Source organism: Lampris incognitus, chromosome 4 (assembly GCF_029633865.1).
Source record: "Lampris incognitus isolate fLamInc1 chromosome 4, fLamInc1.hap2, whole genome shotgun sequence".
NCBI classification, from domain to species: Eukaryota; Metazoa; Chordata; class Actinopteri; order Lampriformes; family Lampridae; genus Lampris; species Lampris incognitus.
In genome coordinates, this window is record NC_079214.1 from 60924294 (window position 1) to 60941833 (window position 17540).

General features: G+C 45.9%; 1 protein-coding gene across 1 annotated transcript in view; it reads left to right on the forward strand.

Annotated features, from left to right (window-relative positions):
* The window catches only part of ntrk3b (neurotrophic tyrosine kinase, receptor, type 3b), a 266488-nt gene that overhangs the window by 224739 nt on the left and 24209 nt on the right, over nt 1–17540 (forward strand). Inside the window, exon 15 of the mRNA XM_056278574.1 lies at nt 10735–10978. Within this exon, the coding sequence (XP_056134549.1) occupies nt 10735–10978 (244 nt within the window). The remainder of the gene's footprint in view (nt 1–10734; nt 10979–17540) is intronic.

The window sequence follows — 17540 nt, forward strand, 5'->3', positions numbered from 1 at the left end:
TGGAACATTGGCAGTCTCGATCAGCTGTTGCTTCCATAAGCTCACATTGTCTTCTCTTTTGTGCCTTGTTAGTATGAGACATGAATGAGATTATCTTACCCCTAAGGGATACCTTAAGGGTTTCCCATAATAAAGATGGATTGATATCTTCAGTTTTGTTAGTCTCCAGAAAGAGCCCAATAGATTGAGTGATAAGATTGCAAAATTTGATGTCAGACAGGAGTATGGAATCCAGTCTACAAAGTGTATTCTCTCTATGTTGGGCTTCAAAATATAAATCAAGTATCACAAGAGAGTGGTCAGAATTAACGAGAGTATTCAGCCGAGGCCACAGAGGGAAGAAGTGTCTTAGCTATCAAAAAATAATAATCTATATGGGAGTAAAAGGCATGCGAGTTATGGACACCTGAATAAAAAGAATAGTGCCTATCAGTTGGATGAGAAAATCTCCATGGGTCGACACAGCCACACTGATCCATAAATGTGGCCAGAGCTTGTGACAAATTAGAAGGTGTGACCGCTCTACAGCTAGATCTATCTAGAGTGGGATCCATCACACAATTAATGTCTCCTCCAAATATTAGCTTGTCAGTGTGTAAATCAGGAAGTGATGATATAAGTTTCTTCATAAATTCTGTCATCCCAATTTGGGGCATGCACACAGACAACAGCAACTGGGATTTGGTAGAGGGAGCCAGTTACTATAATATAGATGGTATTAGAGGGAATAAATTTGACATTTTTACTAATCAGGATGGCTGCACCTCTCGTTTTTAAGTTGAATTTGGATTACAATTATATAGCACTTGATCTAGACACCTAAAGCGCTTTACAGCGAAGGAGGGAAACGCACCCCAATGCAGCCATTTTGCACCAGAACCCTCACCACACATCAGCTTGCGGTGGAGAGGGAGGAATCATTGAGACAATTTTATATATATATCAAGTAAATTCTTTATGAGACAGTACAAGCCTGTTTCATGCCATAAGCAATCATCAGCTGTCAATCTTATCCCTCACTGTGTAATGTGGCCAAGATGGACCACCACTGTAGATCAACAAATTCTTCCGTCAGTTGGCAAGTTGAATGAATTTCAAAATATCCATGCTGCATAGTGCTTGGGTTAAAGCATAGCAATGAGCAAGATGATGTTTTCCATTTCCAATGGAGCCTCTTATATATGCCCTAAGTGTATCTTCTCATTATACTGTAAAGTGCTTTGAAGAAATAACTTCCAAAACGATTTGCAAAATTTTTAAAAACCTTTGGTGGACCACTTCAAAAGAGGTCAAAATTTTTTAGTCCTTTTATGAGCCTCGGTGTCTCATGTAATTTCTACACCCTATACAATATCGTGTTAGCCTTAAAGAAGCTAGGTTAGCTTTCACAAGCCTTTTTTGAAGTCAAAGATGTGCTTTTGCTACATAATGTCAGGCACTCGTGTAGGGAGCAGCCTCAGATCAGACACTACAAAATAAAATTACAAAAACCCAGGACACCTAGTGGCTTTATGCATGCTCAATAATCCAAGTGAGAAAATCCAAAAAAAGGGCGGGGATACCTGCAGTCAGTTTAGACTGAAGGGGTCACTAAGATGAGTGATGAAATGTATCTGTCAATAAACATTGTGCCGGAGCGTTCGGGTAGCGTAGCGGTCTATTCCGTTACCTACCAACACAAGGATGCTGGTTCGAATCCCCGTGTTGCCTCCGGCTTGGTCGGGCGTCCCTACAGACACAATTGGCCGTGTCTGTGGGTGGGAAGCCGGATGTGTGTACGTGTCCTGGCTGCTGCACCAGCGCCTCCTCTGGTCGGTCAGGGTGTCTGTTCAGGGGGAGGGGGAACTGGGGGGAATAGCGTGATCCACCCACGCACTACGTCCCCCTGGTGAAGTGCCTCACTGGCAGGTAAAAAGAAGCGGCTGGCGACTCCACATGTATCGGAGGAGGCATGTGGTAGTCTGCAGCCCTCCCTGGATTGGCAGAGGGGGTGGAACAGCGACTGGGAAGCCTCGGAAGATTTGGGTATTTGGCTGGATACAATTTGGGAGAAAAGCCCCCCCCCCCAAAAAAAAAAAAGAAAAGAAAAGAAACATTGTATCCAGATGGACTGATTCACCTCTGTTTGACCTGGACACCTGGGATTTTGGCGATGGTACATTTTACTGGAGATGATGTCACTGAACAACAGCAGAGTCTTTGGGAAAGAAGTGTGCTATTTCGAGTACTTTCTCAGCAATTCTGATGTGTTTGCGTAATCCCTTCTGCATTTGAAGTCTGAGAGAGCAGTGGTTAAAAAAATGGCGTTATAATTTAACGCGAGTCTGTGCAGAAAAGTCCGAGTGTGCGGAGAATTTAATTCGTTAATCATTCTTGAGATGAATTGAAATGTCGAGAATGATGAAAGTCTTTCATGCAATGTGCAAGACATCACCAATCTTTAGGTCTTTGCTCTGGCCTGCTGGAATGATATGATGGTCGCATTTTTTAGTGAATCCCCGTACGGATGAGACGTGCGTTGAATTAATTCGGGGTGTAAAATGAGTGGATTAGACATGCAGATATGGCTCTGCACCCCGCTCTGCCAAAAAGGAGACAATATCGTCTCCAAGTCCCAGTGAAAAGAATGAGCCGACAACCTCAAACAGCCACTGATACCGGACTGTGAGAGGAGAAAATGGAGGATGAACTGAAGAACAGAGGAAAAAAGAGAACAACAAGAGGGACAGACAAAGACAGACAGGAAGAGGGTTGGTAAGACAGACAGAAAAAAAAATGTTTATATATATATATATATATATATATATATATATATATATATATATATATATATATATATATATATATATATATATAAACAAAAACGCTATATATATATATATATATATATATATAGAGAGAGAGAGAGAGAGAGAGAGTTTTTTTTTTCTTTCTGGAAACCATCAATGGTGTTGGTAAGAGTGCTCACTCGACAAATGAGGAGCGCATACATTCATTCATTCATCTATGTAAAATATCAGTATTGTGGTATGAGACTATATTGTCTAGGATTTTGGTTATGATGTTAGGCCAATATGAATATGGTAATTACATTTTGTCATTCATTTTGTCTCATGGTGTCAAATTTTGTCTGTGAAGTGCTTCGAGATCTGTCTCCGCAGATGAGAAGGGCTATACAAACTCAATTTATTATTATTATTATTATTCTCTATCTGAAAGGCTGCAGTACCGTCCTCTCCACGTGACTGGCTGTTTACATCCCACACTTCCTTCCCAGAGCCTCCCTTTCCACCTATGGTGGCACCCCACAGTACTGTCCACCCCCCGCTAGCTCCCCCCACTGGCATCATCTGTCATTAACCCTCTCACCGGGAGTTTCCCCATACGTCCTGTGTGCTGCACTCCCGTTTCTTTTCATTCTGCTTTGACACCAAACAGTAAGAAGTCCTTTATCATCAGTGATTTTATTATTTCTAATAATCTGGACTTTTGTGTGATAACTGAGCCATGGCTGTCCCCAGGGCACGCTGTTCTCCTGATTGAGGCTTGGCCCCCTTATTTTGCATATTTTCGTATTCCCAGGTCCTCTGGAAGAGGGGGTCGCCTAGCTGTTTTTTTATAAGTTAGGTCTTAAATACCATCCTGTTACTTTTGGTCATTTTATCTGCTTTGGGGTTTGAAGTTTCTTAATCGCCGGCCCTCCTCTCTATGCTGGCTCTCTTAGATTTGGAATTGAGTTTAAAATTCTGTTGCTCACTTTTATAATTTGCAGTGTTACAATTTCATTTCGCAGACCCGTTTATCCAAAGCGCCGTACATCTGAGGGTTAATACAACACAAACAAGGATCCAGTCAGGAGGCGGCAATGCAAGTGCCAAAAAAACTAGGTTCAAGTCCAAGAAGACATAGGTGTCAACAGACAGTGCACAAAGGCAATGGGGTGCACAGATAGTATTTAGTCAAAAACTATTGTGATACTTGTCTCTATGTGTGCTCACTAGCCTAGGTGAGGAAATCACAGAAAGGTGATGGTGATACTTTTATCATCATTGCTCAGCCCTAGTGGGCGATCAGGAAAAACAAAAGACCATGGCAAGAGAGCCAAGCCTGATCCATGACTTACAATAATCTGTTTTTTTTCATTCGGTTACTTTCGTTATTTGAGGACGCACGTCGCTGCAAACGGAGTCGGAGAGTAGCCTCACTCTATGGACTCACGCTTGCGGTGTAGAAGTAGATTTGGGAGTATAACGGGAGCTGGTGGTGACCGGCATGGGCGCAAGTCCATGAATACTGGGATGGTATCCAGTGGTCTACCTGTGCCCCCGTCCATAGGGGTAGCAGTGGTGTCAGGAAGGGCGTCCGACGTAATGTTTTGCCAGATCAGTAGGCGGACTGACAAGACCATACCGGACCGGTCAAGGCCCGGGTTGGCAGTGACCGCCATCGGTGCTGTGCCCTCACGGGGTACCGATGGAAGCTATAAAACCCGCTGTGGCGACCCCTGGGAAACAGGGAACAAGAAGAAGAATGCCTTCATTATTTGAGCGTTTTGTGTTTAACAAGATGCCGTAACATCACTGCTGTTGGAATAGCCCCGAAATAAAAAAGAAACGAGACAGATAGGGTGAGAGATGTAAACCGAGAAGGAGGCACAGAGGACAGAGCAAGAAGCACAAATGCTGAAAGAAAGTGAGAAACGGAGAAATGAACAGGGCGGGGCGGCTACCAAGAGAGAGAGGAGAGAGAAAGATGGAGAGAAAATGAGAAAGGGTGACAAAAGAGGCCCAGACACAGAGACACGCAGTGGGGGGGGGGGGTGGAGGAGTTGTACTCTGTCGTAGTCGCTGTGGGGTGCCCTATCTGTAATCAGCCCAGGGCTCTCACACAGAGGAGGTGTTGATGAGGACCGCAGGAGCACGAGTGTGGAGCTCGTCTGAGGAAATCAAGGCCGCTTTTCTTTTTTTCTTTTGAGTGTGACGAAGAAATGCCATGCACTGGAGCCATATTTAGAGAGCTAGTTAACGAGCTCTTGATTCGTCCACACACATGCACGCACACACATACACAAATTACACACGGTGGCATCCTGTGAAGAGTCTTGCTTTATTTTTCACAGAGTCATAAGCATCCAATTTCCACAAAGTTTGATTTACTTTGATGAAATTCCTTGTTCAAATCCCTGGCATGGCGGGTATAAGAGCCGGAAACATGATTTGCTGGTGAAAAGCACCTTAGGAGCCATAGAGGGAGCCGGAGGTGGCAGAGCGGAAGTTGCTAAGATTTTCATTGGGAGTGATGAACAAGGACAGGATTAGGAATGAGTATATTAGAGAGACAGCTCAGGTGGGACGGTTTGGAGACAGAGCAAGAGAGGCAAGATTGAGATGGTTTGGACATGTGTGGAGGAGAGATTCTGGGTGTATTGGGAGAAGGATGCTGAATATGGAACTGCCAGGGAAGAGGAGAAGAGGGAGGCCAAAGAGGAGGTTTATGGATGTGGTGAGGGAGGACATGCAGAGGACAGGAAAAGATGGAAACAGATGATCCGCTGTGGCGACCCCTAATGGGAGCAGCCAAAAGTAGTAGTAGTAGTAGTAGTAGTAGTAGTAGGAGTAGAGAAGTTAACAGTTACTCTGATAGATGCCATAGAGTTACAAATGTATAGCTTGGATGCTTTCTGGTCTATCGTGGCATTCACCACCTGCAAGACGGCTGGTTAATTGAAGATTATGACTTGGGTTTAGAGGTCTGCAGGGTAAAGTGCCTTAATGCATGCTCAGTAATTCCCAAATTCTCCGTGAATAGTACACACGGCCATTTAAACTCTAGTTAATGGTCACGCCCATATTTGCATATGAAACTGGTTGTTGGTTTCAGCCGTTATGCCACTGTATTGTTTATACGGGTGGGGATACCTGCAGTCATTTGAGACCGAAGAGGTCACTGACTACGTTTACATGATGTTAGAAAAAGTCGATTTATTGTGTTAGTCCGACTGAAATCGTGCTAAATCGAATTTCTCCAAGTCGGACTAACACACCTAGATAATGCGGTTGGGGATCGATTTACTCTGGCATGTATACCTTCAATTGGCCCCGAACTGGCCTAGGCGTTCTGCGCATGAGCCATAGTTCTTTCATCCAATAGCAACCAGCTGAAAGAAGGCATATCACCACCTACCGTACCGGGGTGGGACATACTTCCATCAGTAAATCGATTCTCCCCCAGTTCCTTTATATAGGGACAACGACAGTAGTCCAATATCATGGCCTAATCGAGCCCTAACCGTAGCTCGACTTAACTGTGCATGTAAACACAGTCACTTTTGTTATTCGTCCGTCGCAGTGACGAGGACCATGTAGTCGTCCTGTGATGGATGACTGATGACTTGTGCGATGATTAAAATGAAGAAGAGTTGCGCATCATCAACCCCTCTCTCTTGTCCAAGACCAGCTCCTACCAGCGGCAAGACTAGTGAGACGACTGGCGATGGAGACGGATGCAGATTTTTCCTCAGGGTTTCTTCCCGAAGCCTTTCCCGTAGACGAGTATACCCGCAAGGCAGCGGAGGTTTTAAATCAGAGTTTTCCTTCTCCTAGATGAACTTCCTGACAAGGCTCACGAGCTTCATGTACCTGGTTATTTACTACTTAATACTATGCTGTCACTTGTATGAGTGATGAAATGTGTCTCTCAATAAAGGTTGTGCCCAGATGAACTGGTTCAACTTGCTGTGATCTGCAGGGCGGAGTTTTTTCAATGCCAGTCCCGACCGCGACTGTGTGATATTTGACATTTCCCCATCCATTCCTGCTCACGTTTCATCCCATTCCCACCCACATACCCCTGCAGAGGTTCTCATTCGTCCCACCCACAACACTGTTTTCCATTGAAATCCTGTCTGCTACCATCCTGCAAAAAAGGATATTAGACAGACCGATGTAGGGATTATGGGTTGGTTTTTTTTAGTCTGAAGAAATACAAATACAGTCATTCAACATGTCTTGATCCATGCTCAACAATCCAGGTAAGAAAATCATAGAAGGTTGAATCAGGTCATCTGGATACAACATTTATTGACAGACACCTAAGTGACCTCTTCAGTCTCAACTGACTGCAGGTATCCCCAACCTTACAAACAATACAGTGGCATAACGACCGAAACCGGCGATCAGTTTCATATGCAAATATGGGTGTGACCGTTGATCATGTGTATACTATTCACAGAGGATTAGGGAGTCAAAGAGGTCATCTATGTGAAGAAGGAACGACCATCCCTGAACCGAGGGGGGGGGACCCAAAAGTACACCTGTCGCCATTTTGTGATTGCAACTATTCCACAATCCTCTGTGAATAGCACACATGGCCATCGAAACTCTAGCTGATGGTCACACCAATATTTGATCATGAAACTGGTCGTTGGTTTCGGTCATTTTATATCTGCCACGATCTTGCAGTGTGGTGATTGCAAAAATCCCTAGTCCTCTGTGGATAGTACGCGTGATCAATGGCCCCACCTATATTTGCATATGAAACTAGTCATTGGTTTCGGTCGTGTTGTTTATAAGGGTGGGGATAGCTGCAGTCAGTTGAGACTGAAGAGGTCACTTAGTTGAGTGATGAGACTTATCTGTCAATAATCGCTGTATCCAGATGAACTGATTCAGCCTTTGTTTGACAGTCACTCAACAGTTCAGTAAGCCACCTTTAGGGCCCAGACACATCACACCGACTAGCGGCGACAAAGGCCAACTGTCGCGTTGCCTCATGCCGCCTGCCGTCTGGGCCAAAAAGTAGCACCTGAACACACCGCAAAGACTACAGCCGATGGCCCTGATAGGCTAGCTTAGCACTGATTCGCTAAGCTGAACAGCAAATCAGAGTGAACTCTCTCACCGATGTGCTCCGTCGATTCAACATGCTGAATCGACCGTAAAGCTGCCGACAGGGCAAGCCCCTAGCCCGACTACTGCTGACGGTGCGGGACACACCGCAAAAACTGGGGTCACAGACCCTCACTATATTACTGACAATGCTGACTCCTACTGGAGAGGTCTGTTAGACTATATGTACACTATATTACTGACAACGCTGACTCCTACTGGAGAGGTCTGTTAGACTATATGTACACTATATTACTGACAACGCTGACTCCTACTGGAGAGGTCTGTTAGACTATATGTACACTATATTACTGACAACGCTGACTCCTACTGGAGAGGTCTGTTAGACTATATGTACACTATATTACTGACAACGCTGACTCCTACTAGAGAGGTCTGTTAGACTATATGTACACTATATTACTGACAATGCTGACTCCTACTGGAGAGGTCTGTTAGACTATATGTACACTATATTACTGACAACGCTGACTCCTACTGGAGAGGTCTGTTAGACTATATGTACACTATATTACTGACAACGCTGACTCCTACTGGAGAGGTCTGTTAGACTATATGTACACTATATTACTGACAACGCTGACTCCTACTGGAGAGGTCTGTTAGACTATATGTACACTATATTACTGACAATGCTGACTCCTACTGGAGAGGTCTGTTAGACTATATGTACACTATATTACTGACAATGCTGACTCCTACTGGAGAGGTCTGTTAGACTATATGTACACTATATTACTGACAACGCTGACTCCTACTGGAGAGGTCTGTTAGACTGTATGTACACTATATTACTGACAACGCTGACTCCTACTGGAGAGGTCTGTTAGACTATATGTACACTATATTACCGACAACGCTGACTCCTACTGGAGAGGTCTGTTAGACTATATGTACACTATATTACTGACAACGCTGACTCCTACTGGAGAGGTCTGTTAGACTATATGTACACTATATTACTGACAACTCTGACTCCTACTGGAGAGGTCTGTTAGACTATATGTACACTATATTAGGGGCCTGCACAGCTGACAGTTGCTGTTAATTTTTTTTGTCTTGAGTCTTTTTCAGATGAAAATAAATAGCTCCTTTTAATGACTGTTGTCAGCCTGTTGTCAGGTTTTCCCATGTCAAACACATGTACATTTTAACACGAGAGTGTTTGACAGTGTTTGCGTAGCATTTGCACAAACCACTCGTACACACTTGCACACAGAGACAACAGCACAAAGTAAAGCAGAACATGAATTTATTACCTCACCAGCAGATAGAAATGCTGGCATCAACACACAACCCATTAAGGTAGACAATGTTGAACCCTAGAAGGAGTACTTTAGCGTACACACAGTGACAGTTTGTCAGGGCGGGATGAGTAAAAAATGAACCAAGGCTTTCACACGTTCCTCTCGTCAGACGTGGCTGGAAACAGCAACACGGAGAGCTTCCCTGGTGTGGCCTCATGATGGATAGCTCAGCCAGTCACTCATTCATCCTTTTGGTTTTATTGGATTGAACGCAGAAATGTTTACTTCTTTTTACTCGTATTATAGACAGGAGGAGTCAGGGGGGAGCTACAGATTACATGCCTCAGACAGTGCAGTACAACTACAAAACTACAACAACAAAAAAAAACCTACAAAAACACATACATCCAACATCCAAAAAAAATGTTCACTGTCCAAGAGAGCGAACGCCAGGATGGCTGTCAGAACTGCCAGTCTGCATGGGCTAGCAGTTAGCTTAGCCTGTCCCGCTTTCACGTCCTGTCGGACCGCCCTTGGTGTTTCCTTGGACTCGGACTCTAACACTGGGGACTCGACTTAGACTCAGGGTTTAGTGACTTGACTACTACACTGCTTGGACAGTGATTTTTTTTTAAAAGTTTTGATATATATATATATGTGTTTGTGTGGACATGTCTGTTCTTGCAGTTTTTGGATGTATTTTTGTCTTTGTGTTGTACTGCTGTGGGCTGGAGGAAACAGCATTTCATTTCATTTCATGTACCCAAATGCATGGAGTGAAATGACAACGTGTTCCTGATCCTGATTCATGTATGAAAAACTGGACATTTTTTCTTTTACCTCTTGAGACTAGAACTCATCCAGGGTTGCAAAGACATCACTGTTAATCACCTGCTGTCTGAACTCAGGACTTACTCACGCTCTGTGTCTTAGTAAGAACACGTTTGTTTGTAAGATCATTCCGTAATGAGTCATTGTATCAGTTTCAATTCGGATCCTGATTCCACTTTTCAAATCCAGTTCTTATCAAATCCTGGTTTTGATTGTTATCATAGTCTTTAAGCTGTGCTAATTATTCATGTGAAAACCTTCATGATGACTTAATGAAAGGGGATCGCAACATGGGGATCACCAGCTCGAATCCCCGTGTTACCTACGGCTTGGTTGGGCATCCCTACAGACACAATTGCCTGTGTCTGCTGGTGGGAAGCTGGGTGTGGGTATGTGTCCTGGTCGCTGCATAAGCGCCTCGTCTAGTCAGTCGGGGCGCCTGTTCTGGGGGGAATAGCGTGATCCTCCCACGCGCTACGTCCCCCTGGTGAAACTCCTCACTGTCAGGTGAAAAGAAGCGGCTGGTGACTCCACATGTATCGGAGGAGGCATGTGGTAGTCTGCAGCCCTCCCCAGAATGGCAGAGGGGGTGAAGCAGTGACCGGGACGGCTCAGAAGAGTGGGGTAATTGGCCAGATAGAATTGGGGAGAAAAAAGGGGGGGAAATACAAAAAATAAAAAAACTGAAGTCTCTATTTGTGCAATGTAGTTTTATATTTTCAGACTAATCAAGTCTTCCTCTGTTTCAGAGCCCATGGCCCTGATGCAATGATCCTGGTGGACGGCCAGCCCCTGCAGTCCAACGGGGAGCTGGGCCTCTCCCAGATGTTGCATATTGCTACCCAGATCGCCTCAGGAATGGTTTACCTGGCTTCTCAGCACTTTGTTCACCGAGACCTGGCCACACGCAACTGCCTGGTGGGGAATGGCCTGCTGGTCAAGATCGGAGACTTTGGCATGTCCAGGGACATCTACAGCACTGACTACTACAGGGTAAGGCCAGGAGTCCACCAGGAATCTCTCTTTTCAGAGCTGACATGTGGTTCTTGGTTGGAAAAGCAGCACAATGGTTCAGCTCTTGTTAATACAGGAGTTTAAGACTTTTGCTGGTGCTCAGAGCGCTGTGCACCTGAGGTTGAATAAATGGTGTGACCAAGAAAAATTCACTGGAACAGCTCAACCAAGTATACTTAAAAACAAATACGCTTTGATTTCTTGCAAGGGACAACCAACACGCAGGATATCTCTTCATGCATTAGAGTCAAACTTATACTTAACAAGAGATAACACGGTAAGTGAAAAGGAAAACAACCTGGAGCCATCTGGTAGTCATTCTTTCACAGGCTGAGAGCTGACTGCCCTCTACGACAGATATATACCAAAACTCAGAGGAAGGCAGTTCAGAGGTACCTGTATATGTGAGGAGGCTGACCATGCCTAGGTGACCAGTCAAGGAGCAATACACACTCACATATGCCTCATTCCCTCCACATACAGGACATGGTCAAAAGTATGTGGACACCATAACATCACACTCGTATGTGCTTGTTGAACATCTCATTCCAAAACCATGGGCATTAATGTGGAGTTGGTCCCACCACTTTGCTGCTATAACGGCCTCCGATTTTCTGGGAAGGCGTTCCACTAGATTTTGGAACATGGCTGCTGGGATTCGCATGAGAACGCATTCAGCCACAAGAGCATTAGTGAGGGCAGGCACTGATTTTGGGGAGAAGGGCTGGCTCCTAGTCGGCATCCCGATTCATCCCAAAGTATGGAGTTGGAAGTCAGGGCTCTGTGCAGGCCAGTCAAGTTCTTCCACATCAAACTCCGCAAACCATGTCTTTATGCATCCCGCCTTGTGCAAGGGGGCATTGTCATGCTGAAACAGGAAAACTGCTGCCACAAAGTTGGAAAAAAGCAGTTCTCTAGAATGTCATTGTATGCTGTAGCATTAAGATTTCCCTTCACTGGAACTTCCCCTTCCCTGGAACTAAGGAGCCTAACCCAAACCATGAAAACAGCCCCAGACCATTATCCCTCCTCCACCAAACTTTACAGTCGGCACTATGCATTCGGGCAAGAAGCTTTCTCCTAGCAAACCCAGATTGGTCCATCAGACTGACAGATCGTGAAGCCTGATTCATCACTCCAGAGGACACATTTCCTCTGCTCCTGAGTCCAGTTGCGGTGTGCTTTACACCACTCCAGCTGATGCCTGGCATTGTGCATGCTGATCCTAGGCTTGTATGTGGCTGCTCGGCCACAGAAACCCATTTCCTGAAGCTCCCGGTGAACAATTCTTGTGCTGACGTTGCTTCCAGAGGCAGTTTTTGAACTTGATAGTGAGTATTGCAACTGAGGACAAGACGGTTTTTACGTGGCACACGCTTCTGCACTGGGCGGTCCCGTTCAGTGAGCTTGTGCGGCCTATCGCTTCACAGCTGAGCTGTTGTTGCTCCGAGACATTTCCACGTCACAATAACAGACTTACATTTGACCGGGGTAGATCTAGCAGGGCAGAAACTTGACCAGCTGATTTGTCGGAAAGGGGGCATCCTATGACAGAGCCACAATGAAAGTCACTGAGCACTTCAGTATGACCCATTCTTTTTTGGGGGGGGGGTGGATTTTCCCCCCTGTTTCGCCCCAATTGTACTTGGCCTATTTTCCAAGCCAACCCGGTCGCTGCTCCACCCCCTCTGCCAAGCCAGAGAGGGCTGCAGACTACCACGTGCTTCTTCCGATACATGTGGAGTCACCAGCTGCGTCCTTTCACCTGACAGTGAGGAGTTTCACCAGGGGGACGTAGCACGTGGCAGGATCACGCTATTCCCCCCCCGAACAGACGCCCCGACTGACCAGAGGAGGCGCTAGTACAGCGACCAGGACACATACCCACATCTGGCTTCCCACCCGCAGACACGGCCAATTGTGTCTGTAGGGACGCCCAACCAAGCCGGAGGTAACACGGGGATTCGAACTGGCGATCCTCGAGTTGGTAGGCAACGGAATAGACCGCTACGCTACCCAGACTCCCCAGTATGACCCATTCTGCCAATGTTTTTCTATAGAGATTGCGTGGCTGTGTGCTTGATTTTATGTAGCTACCAAAGGATGTGGCAAAATAACCAAATCCACTAATTGGAAGGGGTGTCCACATACTTCTGGCCGTATATTGTAGCTTCATATCCCAGTGGGGTATGCATAACTTTAAGGGAAGCCCTCAGATGAATTAGAGCAGTTACTGTTAAGTACAGATTTCTGCCTCCACAAGATGTTAAACATTTGTGTTGCATCAGAAAAAAAGCTTTCGATTGTCGTTTAGCACCAGTGGCCGTGTGGCGCATCACACTGGCACGTTGAAAACTGCTGATTAAACAGGAGTTGGTGGGGTTGGGTTATAATGAGGGAAAAGGAACAGCGTTATGTATTCAGAATGCAGCAATGAAGAGTCTGTATTCAGCCCACAGCTACTTTATAAGTTTTTGGGAGAACACTTTTAGAATTGCTCCCTCCTAATCACCATCGCCGTTGCAGAAATTGAAAACCGAATGGAAGGAAATTGTCATCTGAAGGGTCGGCTCAGGCTGCAAATTGCACTCAGTAACAATAAGACACATAGCAAACATCACGTTTGCCACAATAGATTTAATCAGTTCATGTAGTGCGTCCGTGCATGCGGCGGTGTCCAAGTGAGTGTGTTTGTGTGTGTCCGTGTGCAATCCAGTATACATTTGTGCTCCCCTGTCACAACCAATTTTGTCATTTCTGCAACATTAAAATAAGAGCGAGGTAAGGTCAACTGAAAAAGCCCCTATAAACCTTAAATACCCACCCCCTCTAATATGCCCTGCGCCGGCCCTGCTCCTATTAAAAGTAATCATACAGTGTTTTAAAAAGCTGTGCACTCTTTTCAAATCAGCACGTGCACATTTCCTCCTGCACACACACCATGTAAGTAGAGCAGAGCAGCAATTGGTCGAGATATTTTGAGATAACGGCATGGTGGCACAGTGGTTAGCGCGGTCACCTCACAGCAAGAAGGTCCTGGGTTCGAACCCCAGGGTAGTCCAACCTGGGGGGGGGGGCGTCCCAGGTCATCCTCTGTGTGGAGTTTGCATGTTCTCCCCGTGTCTGCGTGGGTTTCCTCCGGGTGCTCCGGTTTCCTCCCGCAGTCCAAAGACATGTAGGTCAGGTGAATCGGCCGTACTAAGTTGTCCCTAGGTGTGAATATGTGGGCCATGTGATGGCCAGGCGACCTGTCCAGGGTGTGTCCCCGCCTGCCGGCCAATGACTGCTGAGATAGGCTCCAGCATCCCGCGACCCTAAGTAGGATAAGTGGCTAGGATAATGGATGGATGACATAGAGGTACCAGTAACACCAAGGAGCGAGCCACAATGTGACATGGATGATATTCATGATGCTACACAGTTGTTATACACGGGCCTTTTGAAGATGTATTCTAAGTGTAATCTGCCTTTTATGAGTATTCCAGTGGCAGTTTTAGCACGTTTTACCTGGGGTGGCAAAAGGTTGGCATGAGGTTCCAGCTGAGGGGGGGGGTGGGGGGGGGCAGAGGTTATCTCCCCCAGACAAATTTGAATTTCAAGACACTTCATTTCCTGCATTCTGGTGATTTATTTTTCGAAGCATGTGAATCACATACTAATGAGAAAACGTAAAATCAATTTTTATGTTGAACACTTAATCTAGACCTACCTATTTCTGAAAAGTTCCAGCAACTACATATTAAAGATAATATTTATATATTTTGTCACACATTGAATAAAGACTTACAGTTAGTTTTTTCACTAAAACATTTTCATTGAGTCTTTTTCACAGGAACACGCAGAATATAATCACAGTAAAAATACACAAGTCACAGGTGTACAGGGTCAATATACGGTCAAATACGCACAAGAAAAAAAAATACACTGCAGGTATGTGGAACAATAATACAATGCAATAATAATCTACCCTTCCATCCCCTCACCCCCTCTACACCTCCACCCTTACCCCCCCCCCACACACACACACTCTCACAAAGTATTGAATTACATATCTTTCTTTCTTTTTTTGGGAGGGGGGGGAATTTTTCCCCCCTTCTTCTCCCCAATTGTACTTGGCCAATTACCCCCACTCTTCCGAGCCGTCCTGGTCGCTGCTTCACCCCTCTCTACCAGGGAGGGCTGCAGACTACCACATGCCTCCAGTGAGGAGTTTCGCCAGGGAGGACGTAACGCATGGGAGGATCACGCTATCCCCCCAGTTCCTCCTCCCCTCGAACAGGTGCCCTGACCGACCAGAGGGGGGCGCTAGTGCAGTGATCAGGAAGCATACCCGCATCCGGCTTCCCACCCACAGACACGGCCAGTTGTGTCTGTAGGGAGGCCCGACCAAGCCAGAGGTAACACAGGGATTTGAACTGGCGATTCCCGTGTTGGTAGGCAACGGAATAGACCGCTACGCTACCCGGACGCCCCAATTACGTATATTTCTAACATCATATACTCTTCTGTCTTTGTGTGTGTGTGTGTGTGTGTGTGTGTGTGTGTGTGTGTGTGTGTGTGTGTAAAAAGCTGGCTATGCCACAACTTTTCTCATTCCTTTTCTCTTTTTTTTCTTCAAATATTTGCCTCTCTGGCTTACAGTATTCAAGATGAAAAACAGGCGTGAAACCGTCCAGATCCACGGTGCACCTTTTTCTGCACACGACAAGTTGCAAGTGCTTCCTACTAAACGTCCCAACTAAACGTCCCTCTCAGGTCGTCCATCAGTGAGGGAGTGAGTGACCACAATTTGTGACGCATAGTCCACGGCGGCAGTCGCACCTGCACCGTGGGAAAAATGTGTTGGTTAAAACTCTGCCATCACAGGTCTGGTGGCCTGTCCAGGGTGTCTCCCCGCCTGCCGCCCAATGACTACTGGGATAGGCTCCAGCATCCCCATGACCCTGAGTAAAGATAAGCGGGTTGGATAATGGATGGATGAATGAATGAACCATGCCATACATTGTATTGGGTACGTGATTCATGGGATAAGCTAGCAGGCTATTAGCTGTAGCTAGGCTATTAGCTGTAGCTAGTCTATTGTTACCTGGGTCTGAAATCAGAGTTGTCCTTCTCCTAGATCAGTGTTTCTCAACCCAGTCCTCAAGGAACCCCTATCCTGCAGATTTTCATTGTAACCCTGCATAGGTAGCCCTGCTTGTACTTACTCGACCAATCATCTCGCAGCACTTAATTATGCAAGGTGTGCAACATCTGACAAAATTCATTGCTGATTGGTTGAATAACTACAAACAGGTACCTATTCAGGGTTGCAAAGAAAATATGCAGGATAGGGGGTCCTTGAGGACTGGGTTGAGAAACACTGTCCTAGATGAACTGCCCGAGAGGCTAACGAGCTTCATCTACCCGGGTCAGAAATCAGAGTTGTCCTTCTCCTAGATTGGCTGCCAACCAAGGCTTACGAGTCGAATGGACCCACCCGGTTATGCCGCCGGGAACCCAGTTGCCCCCGCAGCAGACTGTGAAAACAGGAGGTACCACGAGAAGGTGCTGCCGCGGACACATTTGCGCAGCAGCAGCCATGCTAAGGTTCTGATGGACCCACGGTGATCACTACACCAGGAAGTGAGAGGCCACCGCACCGCTTCGCATTCCTTTTAGCAAGTAGAACATCTAGCCCAATACTTGCCACCTCCCCTACAGCTAATAGCTATTAGCTAGGCTATTAGCCATAGCTAGGCTATGAGCTGGCTATGAACAGTCAACCATTGCGGTTGTGTATTTCGTGATGTCTATAGGGCTGCAAACTCCCGGGCATTAAGCGTGAGACACGCAGTTGAGCATTTTCACACATATTTCACTCCGTCAAGTACCTGTAAACATTTTGAACATAGAGCAACGATAAACGAATGAAAACACCTTTACCTGTCAGTTAGCGCCAGCGGCACACTACGGAGAGTCAATAGGCACCCCAGGGTGGAGATGAGATGGAGTAGCGGAGATATCGATTGGTGGATTCTCCCAGGTCGGGTGGTGGGCACAACCGTCTTTTTTTTTTATTCATGGGGGCAAAGTGAATTCTACACTGGTGAGTAAATAAGTTTACACCAACTACGGAGAAGTGTTAGGAACTTTCAACACCTTATTTTAGATTAATTGCCTACAAATAAGGCGACAACTGAGGCGGCGAGGCCTTTTTCGGGGGTCACAGCTGCCACAGGAGTATTGTAACTGAAAATATTGCTGATTACATTTAGGACAGTGTATTCGATATCCAGACGTTAAGTATTTTTTGTAAGTATTTTAGCCAAACCTGGGAGTTGGATGATGGATACAGGCACCACGCATGCTGCTTTGTGTGTTTTGTTGGTTTCTTTGTTTGTTGGATTTTGATTCTAGGATTGCTTTCACCCTTGTTTTTTAATCAGTCAGCAACCGGTTTTATCAGTTATTTCCCTGTTTCCTCACAGATAGACAGACAGGCAGTCAGACAGACAGGCAGGCAGGTAGACAGACAGACAGGCAGGCAGGTAGACAGACA